The 19,629-nt window shown below is 42.3% G+C and overlaps 1 protein-coding gene across 46 annotated transcripts in view; it reads left to right on the top strand.

The window, feature by feature from the left end:
* The window catches only part of KALRN (kalirin RhoGEF kinase), a 694,928-nt gene that overhangs the window by 465,806 nt on the left and 209,493 nt on the right, over positions 1-19,629 (top strand). For all 46 annotated transcript variants that reach the window (XR_012431622.1, XR_012431621.1, XR_012431625.1 and 43 more), the window contains one exon: positions 2,722-2,824. Coding sequence is in view for 38 of the 46 variants with exons in the window: in XM_015446332.4 (XP_015301818.2) it covers positions 2,722-2,824 (103 nt within the window). In the remaining 8 variants the exon portion in view is untranslated. The remainder of the gene's footprint in view (positions 1-2,721; positions 2,825-19,629) is intronic.

Here is a 19,629-nt window from a genome sequence, read left to right as displayed (position 1 = left end):
TTCTAACAGAGATGGTCATTGGTGGTAACAGGTTCTTCCCTCCTCCCCTGTACCTGAATGGAATAAAGCTGGAGGATTTAGTTGACCCTTAGGTACCAACCAGGACAAGCAGTGTAGGGAGCCATTTCAGGGCCTATGAAGCAGCAGCAACATTGGTCCTGAGCAAGGTGGTAGCCAAAAGAAGGATGTGACTAAGGTAGAGAAACCTCCGTGGGGCAGAAGCCCCAACACCTGCATGACCAGGATAAAGTCACCTCCTCAGTGCTGCATGGAGGAATTGTAACTACTCTGGGGGAGGGATCATTTTGATGTCAGTTATCTATGTCCAGAGTCCAGGTAAGGAGGGGTTGGACTAAAGTCTAGCAGTGGAGACAGGCCATGCCTCAGGGAATCCATACTTTAATAAAGAAATTAGAAAGGAAACAAGTATAAAGAAATGGTGGTCTAGGATCATAGTGAGAGAGGATACTCAGGTGAGGCTGACTAGGGTTATTTACCCTGACATTGCCCCTTTTTCCTATAGTAGGAGAGTTTGGGCATTTCTAGAATATGGGAAATGCGTATCTTGGAAATGCCCCTAACTTTTCTCCGCTCCGACCTTTTCTCTTGTCCTGTGATGGGTGGGTGAGAAACCTTGGCATACTCTGCAGAGAATAACCAGGTAGTCTATAATTCCATTATCTTGGATTCCTGGATATGGGGACAGTTTATAGAGGAGTTCATTGGTTGGGGAATACTACCCACACTCCTAGGTGGGCTCCCCACATCCCCCAGAAGTTACTTCATCTGGAGTGGACCAGAAGGGCCCACCATGGGCCAGAATAGCAGGAAGCAGAAAGTACAGCCAGCTCTCAACTGTCTACACATGATGGGGAGCACTGGCCCAGTTAATCCAAAACAACAGATGATCTAAAAGTCCTTTATTTTTGGTTTTGAAATGCGTCACATAAATTCTTTTTACAGCAGATTTTCCTTCCTACGAATGTGTGGCTTATGTTATTAAAATAAATTGACATTTCCCAAGCCCACAAATGATGGTGAGAGAGCAGTTGACTTAGAAGTGTTCTGGGTGGGAGAAAATACTTTTTATGATGAATAGACATTGTGTGTATACATGTGCACATGCCTGGGTACTTGCATACACACACATCCACATACATCCACACGTATACCAGAGTGTAATTATTTAAACCCTTTGAGGTGAATTCATTATTTGTGGCACTTTGTTCATGTGGTAGGATTCTCAGGCTTTCAGTTTCCCTGTCCCCTGATGCCATTACTTCTCCACAAGCAGCATCAGGGTGTCCTTTATAAAAGCGCCCATTGGAAGAGCTGTCGTTTCCTGTGCTAATTCACCTAACCCCAACCCTAACCCCACATCTCCCCCAGCTTTTCCTGGCACAGACCTTGCAGCCTTCATCAGTTTCCAGACATCCAGCCCCTCTTGGCCATGCTGTGGGCTTGACACAGGATAGGGGCACAGTTCTACAACTGGAGAGCTGAAAGAATGTGGGAGTGGGACAGCTGTATGGTCCGGGGCCCAGGAAGGGGTCTAAATGCCGGGGGTGCACTCAGGAGATGGTCTTAGCTGACACACAGCAGCACAGCTGGCTCCAAAGCTGCTGTGGAACCTGTGACTGTTCTCCAATCTTTGAGAAAATGCCTTGGCTGTCTGTATTGATAAGAAATCATCATAAACACGCATGAGATCCTCAAAACCCAGCCAGATGAAGGCAATAAATTCCTTCTCCACACCCAGGAGTTGAAGGTCCAATAGCAGGAATTTCCCAAAGATAATAGCCCCTGGAGACAATATTCCACTCAACCTGTTTTCCTGAACAGAAGAAACTTAAGTTTAAAAGAAATCTTGGCTGGGTGCAGTGGCTCACACCTGTAATCTCAGCACTTTGGGAGGCCGCGGCGGGCGGATCACCTGAGGTCAGGAGTTTGAGACCATCCTGGCCAACATGGTGAAACCCCATCTCCACAAAAAAATACAAAAATTATCTGGGCGTGATGGCAGGAGCCTGGAATCCCAGCTACTTGGGAATCTGAGGCAGGAGAATTGCTTGACCCTGGGAGGCAAAGGTTGCAGTGAGCCAAGATCACGCCACTGCACTCCAGCCTGGGCGACAGAATGAGATTCCATCTCAAAAAATTAAAATGAAAAAATAAAAGAAATCTTATCACTTCTGTTTTCTTTATAGGCCAACTGTAAATGAACCCTCATCCTAATTACAGCATGTACAAAAACTTGAATACCCTGAATTTGGGATTATTGAAATGACCTAATCACTTGAATAGAAGCCTAGGCTCTAAGTAGGATATATATCTTCCTACTGCCTGTTATAGACCCATTCCCAAATATATATATATATGTGTGTATATATATGTATATATGTATAAATACATATATATATGTGTATATATATATTCACATATACATACACCCCCTCTGCAGCATGGGCTGGAGGAGTTTTGGGAAAGGGGGTCATTTTGCGTTCAGTTATCAACATAGTGATTATGTATTTACTAAGTGCAAGAAGTGACATCACTGAAAATCGCATAGGGCCACTCTCTTTAGCAGGATAATTTTAGACAAATCCCTGCTAGAAAGTGCGAGGCGCTGCTCTGCCCACCCAACCGGAAATCCTTGTGTGCTCTAAACCCACAGTGGTTCCCCCCACCCCCACCCCTGTTTTTTTTCTCTTCTTCCTGCAGGGATGGAGTGGAGGATATTGACAGCCAGGGGGATGGGAGCAGCCAACCAGACACCATCTCCATTGCTTCTAGGACCTCTCAGAACACAGTGGACAGTGACAAGGTAGGACAGAGTCCTAACCTTCCTTCCCCTGAGACTTCTTGATGGCTCAACCACCCCTGAAGAGGTACCCCTAGAGAATTTCTCTCACTATGGATCCTACCTTCAGGAGCCAGTTGTCTCTTTGTGCCAAGAGGGAAAGAACAGGGCTGGAGGAGGCATGTCCCAGCATGAGATCTGGTCTGAGGGGATGGAAGACTGCGGTGGTTCAGGCTGACCTCTCATGTTGGGAGAGTTTAACAAAAGTGGACAGGCTGAGTAGTGAGGGAGTCTAGGTTTCTTCTCTTTCTGAGATGCCACACCTGGGCTTCTTGGGCTGCCCTGCCTTCTGGGAGGACGGATCTCAGGAAGGCTGAATTGGGATAGTGTCCTGAGACCTTAGTGGCTGTGATTGGCTCAAATTTACAGTGATTTGAGAAGAGCTCATCTCAAAGTTAGACCGAGCTTAGGGGTTTGGGAAATGGCCACAGAGATGCTGCTTGGTAGCAGCCTCTTATCCAAAGGGACTCTAGTGGAAATGATGCTTTCCTCTGGCTAGATTATTGGGGCTCAGTTGCTGAGAGACAGGAGGACCAGGAAGTGCTATGTGAAGGATGTAGTTGTTGTGTGAGAAAGCCTGGCCACTTGCTTTCTAACATTTTGGAGCAAGTAAGCAAAAGTTAGTAGCTCTGATGGGAAAGCAAAAGAAAAGAAACTGTAGCAAAGGCTCTGTGTATTTGCCCCAGGTAGGTGAGGAATGCAACCGCCGGAATCTGTAGCAGGGGGAAGAAAGGGTCCATGTCTGAGCCTTCTCTCATTTGCTTACTCCAGAATTCAAAGAGTATGAGATAATCTTTTGCTGCCTATTAGTGATCTTATTAATGAAGTTCTGGGTTTCCAAAGACTATTTGTCCCTAGTTTATTCAGACCTAGTATTTTGGCCTGCTCCTTCAGGCTCAGACAGCAGGCTGTGTCGTTGCTTCATCTTAGCTTTCTAAGTTACAGGTATTTCTTTTAAAGATGATCTGCATTCATTAGGATTTTTCCTATTTTTTCTTGCTGGGAGAAAAAAACCATTGAGACCTTAGTGTGGGGACTGTGCCCCGAACCTGCTGAAATTATGGTGCCAAATCACCCTAATCATGCTTTAGACTAGTGCTCAAGGTCATTCAAGGTAATTCTGACAACTGCCCTCAAGTTTTTAAGCCATTTTCTACTGACTATCAGAGTGGATGGAAAATTAGTTTTTTTTTTCCACTTGTAAAAACATACAATGAAAAACCATGTCTGTAATTTCCTGTCTCCTCTGACCTGTTGTCTAGAAATACAACCTAGTGTTCCTAGCGTATAAAAAGTGTTCGTCTTTCAACAGTCAGTGGGTGGTAAGTCAAGTGCAGTGTTTCCCATGTTCAGACATAGATTATTAGTGTCATGGTCCAGGGAATTCATGCCTTCCAGCTGCTAATCCATCTTCCCAGCAGCTCTGACTTTGACACAGACCCCTATGCTAGAGCCATTTGTTTTAGGAAGACCTCAGCTCCAGCTATGCCTTGTCTTTCTGGCAAGGTGTGTGGGGCTGGACTAGAAGACCTCTGACAGCAGCCATTTTACTATTAATGAGGGGTCCTTGTACTTAGACTTTACTCTACAAGTAAGCAAGCAAGCAAGCAGGCTCAGAGAAACTAAGTGACTCACCCAAGACAATGCTAGTAGTTGTGGGAAGGCAGGAACTAGAACACAGATCTCCTGATTTTTCCAGTTTTCCCCCACTCTGAAAGTCAAAGCGTTGAATTCAGATGCTAGGATGAACTCAGCTGGTCAGTTTTTCTGCATATTTCACAGAAACAGCACTCACATATTCATGTAGAAGCACCCATCATGTGCCAAGCTCTGTGCTGGATGCTGTAGAGAGATGTGGACTCTTTGTTGAGTGTGAATCTCTACCTGTGTAATTTTTTGTTTCGTGTCTGTCTCAATAGCCAGGTCATTGAGCCCTGATGAAGGCAAGAGCTGTGTCTGTCTGTTTCATTGCCGTACTCCTGACACGCAGCACAGAGAGGCTCAGGAGATACTTGTGAAATAAATAAATAAATAGAGGGAACAAAATGACTGGTCTCAGGAAACTCCAGGAGGAAGAGGCAGCGAAAACCAGTGGTCTGAAAGCAGACAGATATATGAACATTGCATTTTTAAATATGCTAAAGAAAGATCAAATCCCAATTACCTTCTCTGGCCTTAGGAGACATGAGCAGAAGGTAGGAGATTCTATGTTATGTCCGTATACAAAACCTAGAAAATTCCTTAGACATAGTCACACTTTCAAAATAAGGGGAAGATCATTCTAGGCCTATGCACTGTAATTTAAATGTTCTTACTCTTCTAACACAAAACGGTGATAACAGGGCAGCCATTTGTCCTCTGTAACTGCACTTTTCCTTCATCCGTTAAATCACTCATTGGTATGTTTGAACTTGTAGATGTTATCAGCAGTGTCAGATTTTCCCCTAACTATTCTAGACTGCCAGGGAACCCTGGTTTCTAAGTGGTCAGGTGAACAGTCTCTGAAAAAGAGGAAGTTAACAAAGTGGACTGATCAGGTAAACTGACTCATATTCAACAGAAGGGCAAACAAGGGCACTGTGGGAGGGGAGTGGGTGGAGATATCTCACCCAATTCAGACTCATCTAACAATAGACTTCTAGAAAAACCGCCCCAGTCTTCCTCTTACAATCCAGAGGAATGACAGTAATAGTTTCCCTGTCTGGCTGAGTAGATGAGGAAAGCATAACCATTAAAGAGTCATGACACACCAGCTTGAGGTGTGGCGGCTCCAGGGTCTCCTCCAACCACTCCATGTGTGTTACGTACGCTGTGGTGTGGTGGAAGGAGTTCGATATACCTAGGTTCAAATCCCAGCTCTGACACTCTGCGTCACATTGCATAGGTTACTGTACCTTCCTTTTTCTGTAAAGGAGAGATAATAATACGTATCTCACTAAGTCATTGGAAAGATTACGTAAAATATTTGCTTGATAACCATTAGACATTCAGTAAAGGTTAATTCCCACTCTTACTAGAGGGCAAAGGTTTAGATACTATGAATAAGATTGCACAATTATTTGGCAGACTATGAGGATCTTTGAAAATGCTTGGGCTAGTTCTGCCCTGTGGTTTTATTGTTTATTAACTGTCAGCAGGTTCTTTTCTGTATTAGACCTAAAGTGATGTAGCTTCAACTCACCTGTCTATAAAAATAACTTTACTCTCTTTTCCATCTGCTAGCCCTTCGAATCTAAGGTTTGGATATTTGCTGTTAGCATTGGCTCATGGATTATTTTATTATTTAATTAATTATAGTCTATTATCACCATGTATTAATTTTAGTGCTCAAATTGTACCACATTTTGCTAGTGGCAGCTCTTAAGGCTTTAAGTGTTGAAAGATGCTTGTCACATCTTTTCTCCAAATCATCTCTGTTTAGAAGTCCTCAGTTTCTGTGTCTGTTCCTTATATTTATATATTTTTCAGATGCTTCCACATCCAGGTTGCCTTCATCTGGATTTACTCCAGTGTGTAATTTCTGTATAAAATGAGTCCTATAAATATATCTAAATATAAATACATCTAAAAGGTACATAATACTGCAGAAGTATTCTAACTAATGTAAACATGGCTCCTTGTTCTAGGACTAGCTGCTATGTGCAGATCCTGCCTAAGACGGCATGCCATGTTTCGCATGTGTGTCCAGTGCTGGCTCATAAAATCTCCATGCCCTTTTTTATGGACTGTCCTTAGTCGGGCGGGTGACTTAGTAACCTGAGTGTAGGCTACTTTACGTCTATTAGATTTTCTCTTATTTAGTTCCATCTCAGTGTTCTAGAATGTATTGAATACAAATTATATTGTCCAGTGTGTTAGCCGTATCTCTCTGCAGTATTGGATAAATGCATCTTCTGTAGCTTCATCCAAATTCTTGCTAAAAATACAAGATTGGGAGCAGAAGACCAATGCCCAACACCACTTCTTATTTCTCACCTAGGGTCTGTAACTTGGAAACCTCCTTGTCTGACTCTTCTTTGACATCTCCAGGGAAGGAAACGCAACCACTTTTCTCTATAGCAGAGAAGCTGAACTGTTTTCTTAAGCTGTAAATCCTCTCTTGATGAGAAAACAGTCTAATATTCTTAATCCTACATTAAACACTGACAATACAACATGGGTGCCTCAGTAAATGGCATTAGTAACTTTTCTAGGGTTGCTTTTGTTCAGTACTTAAATGGGTCTGCATAGCTTCTACCTTGCACCTGTCTAATACAAAGGCAGTAGTTCCTTAAGGGGCAAACAGGTGTGCTTACTTTGTTCCATGGTGATCTGAGCCCCTCCATATTCTGTCCAGGAGTCAGTTCATGATTTTCTGAAAAGGTCATTCCACTGTGAATCATCTTTTGACTATATGTGCATTACTAAATGGTGGGGCTTTGCAGTCACACTTAGAAGAAATCTAGAATTATAGAATTCTAGCCAAGCAGGGCTGAGTAATGAGGTGACAGCCAAATACCTTCTTGTTTAACCTGATAGATATCTGCTGAATCCTTTCCAGCTAATGGTACAAAAGCAGCCATCTGCACTGTAATAGTTCCAGTGCATGTATTTGCCATTTAGCCCAGGCATGCTGGAAACATAAAATAAATACTTATTGAAGGGAACATTACAAACCTATCCTAGTAGAGATACTCTCCATCCAAAAATCACTATAAATTTCCAGACATGTCAGAGTTGGCTGGAGAGAGGGAGATTGAAGTGAAATTGACTTGCTGGTACTCTTCTCTGAAAAAATTATAAGGGAAGGAACACTGCTGAAACATTTCAGGCTGGTGTGTGGTTTGAAGAGGAACTTCAGTAACAAGCTAATGTGAGCTGAGGTGCAATGTGGGCTGATAATGGTGATATGCTAAAGAAGAACAGGGAAATACCTGGAGAACCCCTGAGATTTTTGGATATAACTCAATGGTTTTTAAACCCTAAATTATCACATCAATGTAGTGCGTCAGGACCAAGATTTTGTTTTACCAATTGGGAAGGAAGGCTTGGGTCGGAGATGGTAAGGGTCCAACTAAGGGGAAATTCAAAGGATTCCTGCAGTGTCACTGCTGCTTTAATAACAAGCCGTAGCATGATGCCAGTAAACAAGAGGCAGAGCAGCCTGGCTGCAGGAGCCTTCTAAGAACAGAACTCCTGTAGAGCCTTACCTGTTTCATCAGAACTGACAGTTTCATCACCTGCACACTGGGAGGCCACTAGATGCAAGGGCAGTAGCTAGAGAGAGGAACCACTCCCTGCACCATGAGATACCTAGTCCCTGTGTTGGTATATTCCCACCCACTTCATTCATGAACTGTGCAGAGGTCCTACCTACTCTACAGCAGATGCTGTTCTCCATGCTAGGAGTACAGCAGTAAATGCGAAGAGGCCCTGCCATCTTCCAGCTTACATTCTGGCATGTAGAAACCCAGAAAGAGAAAGGATGTCCATTTCTAGTCTTCTGCTAATTGCATCAGCGATAAAAGACTGCTTGGTTTTTCTTCTGAGAAAAAGTGGGCTAATGCTGCAACTGAAAGCACTTGAATTAGATGTAAGAAATTATTTTCCCTGTAGGGATTAGTGCTTATGGAGGACAGATGACTGAGGGAAAAAATGAATGTCTTTACTTAAATGGGTTCACAAATAGGAAGACAGACAAACAAAAACAGAATAGGGATGGAGTTAGGACAACTCGGAGCTCAAAGGAGAACACCCTAGGTCCCATCCCCTAGAAGCAGTCTTTGACGGAGATTCCTATGCATGTGATTTGAGAAAGTGCTCCTAAGAGGGGAAAGAGGGAAGGGAAAGCAGGGTCCAGTGGGGAAGGAGCGAAGGCTGGTCCCTCCCAGAGCTCTGCAGTAGGAATTGCATGGAGTTTGCCCTGCATTGAGGCAAGGGGGCCAGCCGTTTGTGTCAGTTGTGAGCTGTGAGCAGCCAACAGGCACGAGAGCTGGGACATTGGTGCTCTGGCAGGAAAGGGGATCTGGGTGGGCTGCCCGTAGTGTCTGCTGCAGGGAGGAAATGTGATGTAAAAGAAAGGGGATGGGTTTTGAGATCAGGTACAATCCTCAACTGGGTGCCAGCTGCATGACCCGAGTGGTCCTTTAATCACTTCATACCTCCATCTCCTCATCTGTACGATGAAGGCAGTGATTTCTACTTCCTGGGATTTTGAAGGACTAGCTGAGATCCTATATGAAAGAGCACAGAAGACCTGGGATAGGTCACTGCCCAGGGGAGTGCGGGGCAACTCCTGTGCAAGAAAACAGGCAGCAACATGCCCCCTAGAGTTTCAAGGGGCCACAGACCACTGTGTTTTGCCGCTGAAGAGAAAACTAGACATCAGGAAATGTGGAGACTTGGCAGCATTAGGATCGATAAAAATCTTAGCAGTTCACATGGTAATATTTTTCACTTGACACATTCTTAAAAACCATCAAGATAGTCCACCCAAGACTGGGTCTCCAGCATGTTGCTGTGACAGCATGTTAGGTTTAGCTGTGGTCCCTGGACAGTGGCACCACACACTGGAGATCCAGCCCATTAAATGTGCTATCTTGAAGGCAGGAAAAATGGGATAGGTCTCTGGGAAAATTTCCTCAGCACTTCTGTTACTCTGCCCTTTGTCTCAGTGGGGCTGGAGGGGCCCCTGAAATATTTCTTATTAGGGAGAGATTATACTGCCTCCCATTTAGTAACAAAACACTTCAAACCCTTAAATAAATACCTGAAAAGTGTATATAATTGCACTTCCTGTTACCAAGGCCTAGAGTAGATATATCTGAAGTCTAAACTTGGGCTTTATAATATAGCTGGTAATCTCGAGTCTCAGTCACATCCCACACCTGACAGCATATAGGATTAGAATTGCTGTATAAATCCCAGATGGAAACACTCTGATTTTCTTCAAGGACTTGACAGTCACTCCAAAGTAGGAAAAATACCATCTCCACTCTAAGCCCAAATTGTTATTATTATTATTTTTTTTTAGCTTTCTTAATAATTCAAGTCCAGAGCTAAGTTTGAAAATAACTTTCTTCCTAGTATAGTTCCTTTGTTACTTTTATCTGTGGTAGGCAGGTGGCTGGAGGAGGAGGAGGAGCAGAGGGTAACAAAATGCAGAGGTTTCTGTGGTACTTGGGATGCCTGCAGCTCCCCGCCTCTGGCTGCCCTCTCACCTCCCAGAAACACAACTCCATCCTCTCCTCAGAGACATTCGACACAGTACAAATGTGTGGGCTTTTCAGAACAAATTGATAAAGTGTGAGGAATTGAAGTCACAGGTTTTCCTCTAAGTGAAAGTTCCTCAAATAAATGACTGGCTTCCAGCTGTTGCGTACCACCAAAGGGTATGAAATATACTTTGCTGAAAAATACAACCTAGCTTCACAGGGCAAAATTTTTCATATCAGCATTATTTTACTTAATATTTTGATTTATATTCCATAGCTTGAAAACCTCCCTCGAGAAACCCATCATTAAAATTGCCAATCATCTGCAAAAGCAAGTAAGTTTCATAAAATATGGCTGCCAGTGAGTAGTTTGCTGAACACACGCAGCTTGCAGGAAACCTCAGAAATGCCCTCATGGTACTCAGAGCACTTGGACCCGCATAAAGATTTGTTTCACGTTTATACAAGTACTTGTTACAGAAATAGGGACGCTGGAAAAAGTGATTTGCCAGTAGATGAGATCTGTATGTGATAGCTGCAAGGGTAACCAGAGACTAGATCTGATTCAGTGTGAGTTTGGAATTTGAAACCATAGAATCTTAGGAAGGAAAGGAATCTTCGAGATCATCTAGCCCTCTTCCTTCATTCTGTTTTAAAAATAAATAAATAAAGTGACTTGCCCAGAGTCATGAAGCCACTTAACGGCAGACCTAAGATTCAACACCAAGTCAATCTCCTGCCTGGTAAGTTGGATTAAAAACAGTACTTTTGTAGTAACCTTGATAGTTCAGCTTGTTGATCCTTGCAACAGAAAGGAAACACTACTATTACCCCCACTCCCACCCCCTACGCCGAATGTCCTTGCATCACCTCCCACTTTGCCCCAGCAAATCCACAGCAACACAAAGTAAATTACAAAGTGGTTCTGTAGCCCAGTCCAGGGGCTTCAGGGTTGGCATGTGGCAAGTATTAATGCCTATCACAGACTCATTGATGCCAAATACTTGTGACTCACATCATAGCCTTGGTGGGAGTGTGATTCTGCCCTAGACAGAATCTTCCAGCCTCTCAAGCAAATTCTGGTTGGGCTCTGAGAGCTTGGCAGTGAGCAGTGGGATGTGGCAAGGCTGATCCCTGCTTCAGAGCTGCCTGGGAGGACTGAGCTGCCGGAACCAGTTCAGCCCCACCACAGCCCAACTCAAATTGAAATCTATTTCATTATTAAAATTTTGGTGGAAGGAGAAATAAAATCTGAGAGCAAGACAAGATGTTAAAGTGGATTAGCTGGAGACAGTCCAAGGCAAACAAGACTCAAGTGAGTACGCTTGCAGTTCTGCCAGGAGAAGGGGTACAAGAAGGGAGATGGCATGGATGGAGGGAGGGGAGGGGAGAGCAAAGCTTGGAGGCTGAAGGTAGAGAAGTGGTGGCTTTCAGGGCAAGGATTTTACTGGAGTGTTCTGCATAGACCTTTTGATATATCACTTACCCTTTTTTCCTTCTGTATCAATTAAAGAGAAAAAGTTATTTTCATATAGAACAAAAATGACTGAGTCCACATTATCAAAACTAATTGTAGGGGAAACAGGGAATGGGAAATTTTGTTCTTCAAAAGTTGAGCTCCAGGATAACTAGAAGTGACATTGGGAGTGTGATACCTGGAGGCAAGCTCTTCTGGTAGACATGAAAATAAACTTAAAAATTTAAGCAGAAGGAGTTGGGCATGGTGGTTTGCACCTGTAATCCTACTACATTGAGAGGCCAAGGCGGGTGGATCAGCTGAGTCTAGGAGTTCAAGACCAGCCTGGGCAACATGGTGAAACCCTGTCTCTACAAAATATATATACAAAAATTAGCCAGACGTGGTGGCACATGACTTGGTCTCAGCTACTAGGGAGGCTGAGGTGGGAGGATTGCTTGAGCCCAAGAGATCGAGACTTCAGTGAGTTGTGATTGCACCACTGTACTCCAGCCTGGAGTGAGACCCTGTCTCAAAAAACAAAACAAACAAACAAAACAAAACAAAACAAAAAAGTCTTTAAGCAAAAATTTGCTAGACAGGAACCTCTGGAGCTGAGGCAATCTAGAGTAGGTGGGGCAGGCTGGAGGTGGCTGTGAAGTTATGGCTCTGCTTTGGCTGGAGCTCTCTTTACCTTATGTGCAGTGATACCTTATGTGCGGTGCCCAGTTAAGGGCAGCTTGCCTCAGGCTTGAGAGCTCTTCTTTTAGGGAGAAAACTGCTCAAAGAAGATGCAGAACTGTATAGATCAGACCAGGACAGATGTCCACTCCTATTTTCAACCAGACACTTGACCCACTACTAATCAGCCTTCTCCTTCTTCTCCCTCCGTGTCCCATGCAGATATGGCGCTGGTTGTGTTGAGCACTCATGTTGTCATATCAGGCTGGCAGTTTGTTTTCAGTCTCTCCCGTTTGTAGGAACTTAAATTTGAGTCTCACATGTTCAGAATGTTCAGGTAGTCTTATTTTTTTTTCTTTAAGAACTCTAGTTAGTTCTTTTTCAAATTGCTAATTGCAGAGAGAGGTACACATTAACTAGAATTTCAGGAGAGATGCTTTCTGCATGACCCCTGCTGATCCTGGCTAAGGAATGCTTTGTGAATGCTCCTAGATACATTGCTCTCTGCCCTGTAGCAACTGCAAGGACTTAAACACCTCTCTGAATGTTATGATATGCTGGAGGAAAACCCAGGCTCTATTTTTTACTACGTCTGTACCCTGTCTCCTGCTAGCTAGTGTCCTTTCTGCAAGAATAGGATTTTTAAAGTTTCACTTACTGTTTGCTTATTTACACATGGAAAACAGATTGGCTTAGTAAGCCATAGAAGATATTAAAAATTCATTATCTTTTCTTTTGCTTGGGATTTTCATGTAGGCTGTCTTTTTTTATCTCATTTACTAATTAATTCATCAGTCATTTTTTGAGCTTCTACCATGTGCCAGGCACTATTGTAGACACAGAGGATATGGCAATGAAGAAAACACAAACAGCACCCTGGTTTCCTGCTTAGACCTTTCTTTACTGTGCTGTTAGCCTGAATATGCCCCATTTTGAGACATTTCAGATTATTGTTTGAAAAAAAGAAAAATTCTTCTTAAAAAAGCATTTGAAGGTATATGGAGTGGATGTAGTTTGTTAAAGAGAGGTACTTCAAATCATGGAACCTGAAATCTGTAACTTATTTCACCTCCCCACCCCATTTCCTGCCACCCCCAAAATGAGAACGGTCACAGTTCTTAGGCCTTTTTCCACACAGTCTCTTAAAGGGGAATGCTTATTGCATTAACTTAAAAAGTCTTTAAAAATCTTAAAAGAGAAAGACTTCTATAATATGTTATCTGACATTTAAATTTAAGACAATACTGCCAACAGGGGCATATGAAGTCCAAACCATGAAATTTGCTGTTATTTGGAGGGCAGACTACTAGGAACCACTGATACATGCCCAAAGAGAAAGCTCTGTTAACACAGAAGAATGAAACTAGGCAGAGTAAAAAATTATTTCAAGTATATTGGTACACTGAATTTATTCTTTTATTCAACAAAATTTCATTGTGTCCATTGATGACCAGAAACCATGGAGATTCAGAATATATCAAAACAACTTCTGTTTTTGCCCAGTCTTCTGAGTTCACAGCCCAGTTGATAATATGTGATAGTGTGTGATGATAGGGTGGCTATATACATGTTATGTGTATTTATGAAGTGAGACCGTTGTACTGAGCACTTCCTTTAAGCCAGTTGTTGTGCTAGGCATCAGAGAAGTTACAAAGACAAATGTGCCAGATGAGATACACGTTTACCACCCAATATGTTACATTTTATACCAGAAGCATACTTAGTTTGAAAGATAAATTTAGCCTGGGAACCAAAGCATCAGAAGTGAAATTTGAGCTTGGCCTTGAAGTTCATCTACCTTTCTGTTTTTCCTTCTTTGTTTCAATTTTGGTCCCAAAATATTTATTCTATATTCTTTTTTATTGAAATGTACAGTATTTATATTACCTAAATGAACGTTATGGGTCATTCTGATTAAATGTTACTTGCCATCTTATTTCTATAGATAAAATGTATTTGTAAGTATAAACATCTGATTTATATCAAACTTTCTAAATTTTTCAAAATGCAAAATATACATGCAAAAAATGCACAAACAGAACTGAACAATTTAATGGATAATTATAAAGTGAACATAGACGTCAAAACCATGCAGGTCATGAAATAGAACATTGGCAGCTTTTCGGAATCCTCCTTTGTGCCCTTCCCTGGTCACAACCCTGGAGGTCACCCCTCTCCTTGTATGCATAATAGTGTCTTTCCTTTTTTTTTATGATGTTGTCTTCTATGCAGGTATCCCTAAACAATTTCATATCAATGTGGCTGTTTTTATATGACTAGAATCATTCTATGTATATTCTTTTGTGTCTCGCTTCTGTTGCTCAACACTTATTTTTATGGGATTCATCCATGCTGATGTGTATAGTTCATTCATTTCCATCATTATATAGTATTCCATTTTATGAGTATACCACAATTTATCCATTCTGTACATGCAACGTTTGGGGCAATTGTGAACAGTGCTGCTATGGATATTCTGGCATACATACCCCTGTGCACGTGTACTTGAATTTCTCTAGGGCGTAAAACTAAAAGTAAAATTATTAGGTTATAGGATATGTGTGTATATTTTCAACTTTACTTGAAGATGTCAACTATTTTTCAAAGTGCCGATACCAAATTTACACTCCTGCCAATATATATGAACTTTTCCATTGCTCTATATCCTCACCACTACTATGTATTGTTAGACTTCAGAATTTTTACAGATCTGGTGGATGGGTGTTGATATGTACTTACGGCTTTAATTCGTGTTTCCCTGCTAACTGATCAAGTTGAACATCTTTTCATATTTGCATTGGGGCCTTGGATTTTCTCTTTCGTAATGTTCCTGGTTCAAGCTTTTGCCTGTGTGTACAGTGGGTTGTTTGGCTTTTCTTATGCATTTTTAGAAGTTCATATATTCTGGATATTAGTCCTTTGTTGGTCATATATGTAATATGTTTCACCCTGTGGCAAATCTTTTCATTCTCTTTATTGTGTCTTGATAAATACATATAATTTTATATTCTGAAGGCTATACATTGATAAGTTAGAGGCTCATGTGATGTGACATATGAGACTTTTCTTACATTTTGTATTTTATTTTATTTTTATTTTTTTGAGACAGAGTCTTGCTGTCACCCAAGTTGGAAGTGCAGTGGCGCAATCTTGGCTCACTGCAACTTCCACCTCCCAGGTTCAAGCAATTCTCCTGCCTCAGCCCCCAGAGCTGCTGGGATTACAGGTGCACACCACCACACCCAACTAATTTTTGTATTTTTAGTAGAGACGGGGTTTCACAATGTTGGCCAGGCTGGTCTCAAACTCTGACCTCAAGTGATCCGCCCACTTCGGCCTCCCAAAGTGCTGGGATTACAGGCATGAGCCACTGCTCCCAACCATATTTAGTATTTTAGGGTACAGTTCACCATTTGTTTCTCCACAGAATAGTGTACCAGTGTGGAAACTGAATATATAATGCAAGTTTATGTTAATCCTTAAGTATGCCCCTGTTTTAATGAAGGAATAAGAAGCTGATTTTTAAAAATGAATGTTCGTTACATTTCACTCTATACATTATACGCAAGTAATAGAGATGCAGCAATGAAATATGCTAGAAAAAAGATATTAAATTTGTTGGTTTTGGATCTTAGATGTCTGACAAACAGCCAAAATCTAGGAAGAAACTAGCAAAACTAAACATCTGTTGCTCACAGGAAGGCCTTGCAAATCTTAATTTTATATGTAATCCTTATGATCTTTGCCATCTAGTTACTCAACCCAAAGGATATTAGAAGACGAGAAAGTTTCTTCTCTATAGGCACATGTATTGCCACAAAGGCTAAGCTGTTGACAGCAAGGGAGGATACAGAAAAGCTATGAAAGCAAAAGCTGGTGGAGGAACTAACTCCAATAGTGTGGTTCTATTTAGTGAAGCTATCAGGAGTGCTATATGGCTGGGTGTGTTCTGAGGTCCTCGCTTATATTTTGCACTACACAAGAACAAACAAGCACAGTGTGATGTGTTTGGCATTGTGGGCAAGAGAGAGATCTAGAAACTGGGACCAAATGTAATGAAGAAAAACAAAGCTTCCAGTTTGGGACGATCAGACAGTGTTCCACATTAGACTTCACTGAATGGGTAGAATTTATCCAGGCAAGATTAGTGTTGGGAGCAAGGAGGAAGATAATTCCAAATGGATCAAACAGCAAGAGTGAGGGGTAAGGGAGAAAGAAAGGAGAATGCAGGGTAAGTTTGGGGCATGGAGAGTCAGTATGCCTGGTTCAAGTTCAGGGTTTGTGAATTAAGGGTTGGGAAATAAAACTGGAATGATTGGCTGGGTCCATTATGGCAGATGCTGAACACCATTCAGAGGAATTTAGACTTTATTGAGTAGCACACAAAAAACACTGGGGGGGGGGTGGTTTCAGCATGATGGTTATCGAATTACGTTTATCTTCACCTTGATGCATCATTGTCCTTTTATTCTTTCATTCTCCAGCCTCCAAAACAGTCTATTGTTAGTCCATCCACAAGCTCTGGATCTCCTCCTTTGTAGCGGCCTTCAGTGTATCAATCCAACACCTTTTTTCCCCTTCTCATATTGTCAAACACCTCCTTTTCCCCTGCCATCTAAGGCTTATTTGTTACCTCATGCTCCCAATGAGAACTGCGCTTGAACTTCTACTCCTGAATCTTCTTTCTTTAGAACTACCCCGTCTTCAACAATAGTTTTTGTTGCTTTGCTTCTGATGTCTATGATCAAAATTCCAAGAGTATGTCTCTGAAGTGACTGTACTTCTAATGCCAAGTTCATATTCAGTTACCCATTCATTCGCTACACTTTTTTCTGAGTACTTAGTACTAGGTGCTAAGTGCTGCTCTAGGGTGGAGGTGCAGCAGGGAAACAAAACAGGCCAGTTTTCATGTCTGGAAATGCCCACTGGTCTCCACATTAATCCATGCCCTTCCCCCCCTCCCCACAGAGCCACCTACGCTAATATTGCCCTTCTCCTCTCCCCTTCCCCTAGTCAAACATTATTCTTTAACATTCAGGGCATATGTTGCCCTGAATTTATTTTGTATTTGCCATGTTGCTTAGCCTAAAGCTGTACTCCTTTTTTTTTTTTTTTTTTTTTTTTTGAGACAGAGTCTTACTCTGTCGCTCAGGCTGGAGTGCAGTGGCACGATCTCGGCTCACTGCAAGCTCCACCTCCTGGGTTCACACCATTCTCCTGCCTCAGCCTCCCGAGTAGCTGGGACTACAGGTGCCCACCACCACGCCTGGCTGATTTTTTTTTTTTTTTTTTTTGTAGTTTTAGTAGAGACGGCATTTCACCGTGTTAGCCAGAATGGTCTCGATCTCCTGACCTCATGATCCATCTGCCTTGGCCTCCCAAAGTGCTGGGATCACAGGCGTGAGCCACCAAGCCCGGCCAAAGCTGTACTCTTAGCAATGATTTGAACACTCTCTGTTCCTAGCGCTTGCCTTTCACCCTGGGATCCAGCACTATATTTCCAACTGTCTGTGACATAACTGCATTTGGATGACCTGTTGCATTCTACTCAACAGAACTGAAACTAAACTCATCATATACCACATCCTTGATCTACTGCTTTCTCAGATTCTGTCCACAGCTTTGTCTGTAGACATCATGGCCCTCCTTCACTCTCTATCCGCTAGCTCAAGTGACTTCCATTGGAGGGCTGTCACGACAGCACATTCCTCAGCCTACTGCATATTCTGTATAATAGTCAAGGTCTGTCCCTGGGAGCTTCTAGAGGAAGAGCATGGCTCCCAAACCACATAGCTCTTTCTAGGACCTAGAGCTTCCAGTGAGCAGGCCCCTACTCTCTGCTCCTGCTCCTCCCCTGGGGCCCGGCAGTCTGCAAACCTCTCCTCCAAATGTGTTCTCTAGTACGTGTGTGATCAGCTTCAGTAACAGATAATGATCTCACAATTTCCTTCATCTACCAAACTATACTGCATCGCTGTGTCTCCAAAATTATTTATCTGTCCTGAGAGGTACATTTCTGACCTCAGGAAAGTATTGCTGGAACACATCTTCATCATTAGATTGATTACTGGAATCCCATCCCCCAGCAGTTTGTGAGATAGTATCTCCTTCTGGTTTGCTATTGTTTCTCATGGGTTAGTTTTTAATCTCAACCACTGAATCACAAGATCCATGAAGACAAGCTTATGATTGCTACTGTGTGTTACCTGCAGCACACTGAGGTAGAAGTAGCTTTTCACAGAAACTGCACAAAAAAATCATTTGAATGATATGTTTTATGTATATATCTCTGGTTTGTGTATATTTATGAATTTGTGTGTGTGTTCCTCAGTGTGCTTTCCATATACTCTGTAAGAAGTATTCATCTATGTGGTTTGAGGGGCAAGGACTTGGATATTTTCCCTGGCCATCAGGCCGGTGACATAAACTAGTTAAGTTGGGTCCTCCACAAGCTCATGACTGTCGCTGGCGCAATACAGGGCTTACCTGAGCTGTAGCCTGGAATTATTTTTGCCTCCACTTCCTATTCTCTCTCTATTTGAAAGACTAATTTTGCTTTTAAACGTGAAGGAAGTGACCGGGTGTGGTGGCTCATGCCTATAATCCCAACACTTTGGGAGGCTAAGGCAGATGGATCATGAGGTCAGGAGTTCGAGACCAGCCTGACTAACGTGGTGAAACCCTGCCTCTACTGAAAATACAAAAATTAGCCAGGCGTGGTGGCACACCCCTGTAATCCCAACTACTCGGGAGGCTGAGACAGGAGAATTGCTTGAACCACAGAGGCAGAAGTTGCAGTGAGCTGAGATCACACCACTGCACTCCAGCCTGGGGAACAGAGCAAGTCTCTGTCTTGGAAAATAAAAAATTAAAAATTAAAAAAGTTTTTAAAAAAATAAAGGGGGAATATGTATGTGTACATATGTGCTTGTATGTGTGCTTATCTATGCATATGTACATACATATGTGCATGTATATATGCATATATGTATATGTGAAGAAAATATATGTAATATATATTTTCTCCAAAATGTAAATTACATTTCTCCAAAATGTAAATAATGGATATTTCTGGGTGGTGGTTTTTTTGGTTTTTGTATTATGTCTTACAATAAGACATAATAAATTTAACAAAAACCTAATAGATATTATTTTTTAAAGACCAGAGAGGAACAAGATTATCAGATAGTTGCTGGGGTCCACCCTCTGCATGAACCAAGGGTGAGGGACAAGCAGGTTCCTAGCAGAGAACAGGGTAATCCACTTCTCAGGACCTTGGGATTCAAGAAGGCCATCAGAGAGTGAATTCAGGCTGACTTGCAGGACTGGCGGAGGTTGTGAGCTGAAGAACTGGCAACTTTGTTTGGTTGCGAAGGTCAGGAGCCTTGGACTGTGAAAAGAAAGAGAAGGAAAATCCAGGGGGTAGGGGGTTGGGAGCA

This window comes from Macaca fascicularis, chromosome 2 (assembly GCF_037993035.2).
Source record: "Macaca fascicularis isolate 582-1 chromosome 2, T2T-MFA8v1.1".
NCBI classification, from domain to species: Eukaryota; Metazoa; Chordata; class Mammalia; order Primates; family Cercopithecidae; genus Macaca; species Macaca fascicularis.
The sequence above is the reverse complement of the archived record's forward strand: the minus strand, read 5'-3'. Positions and strand labels throughout refer to the sequence as shown.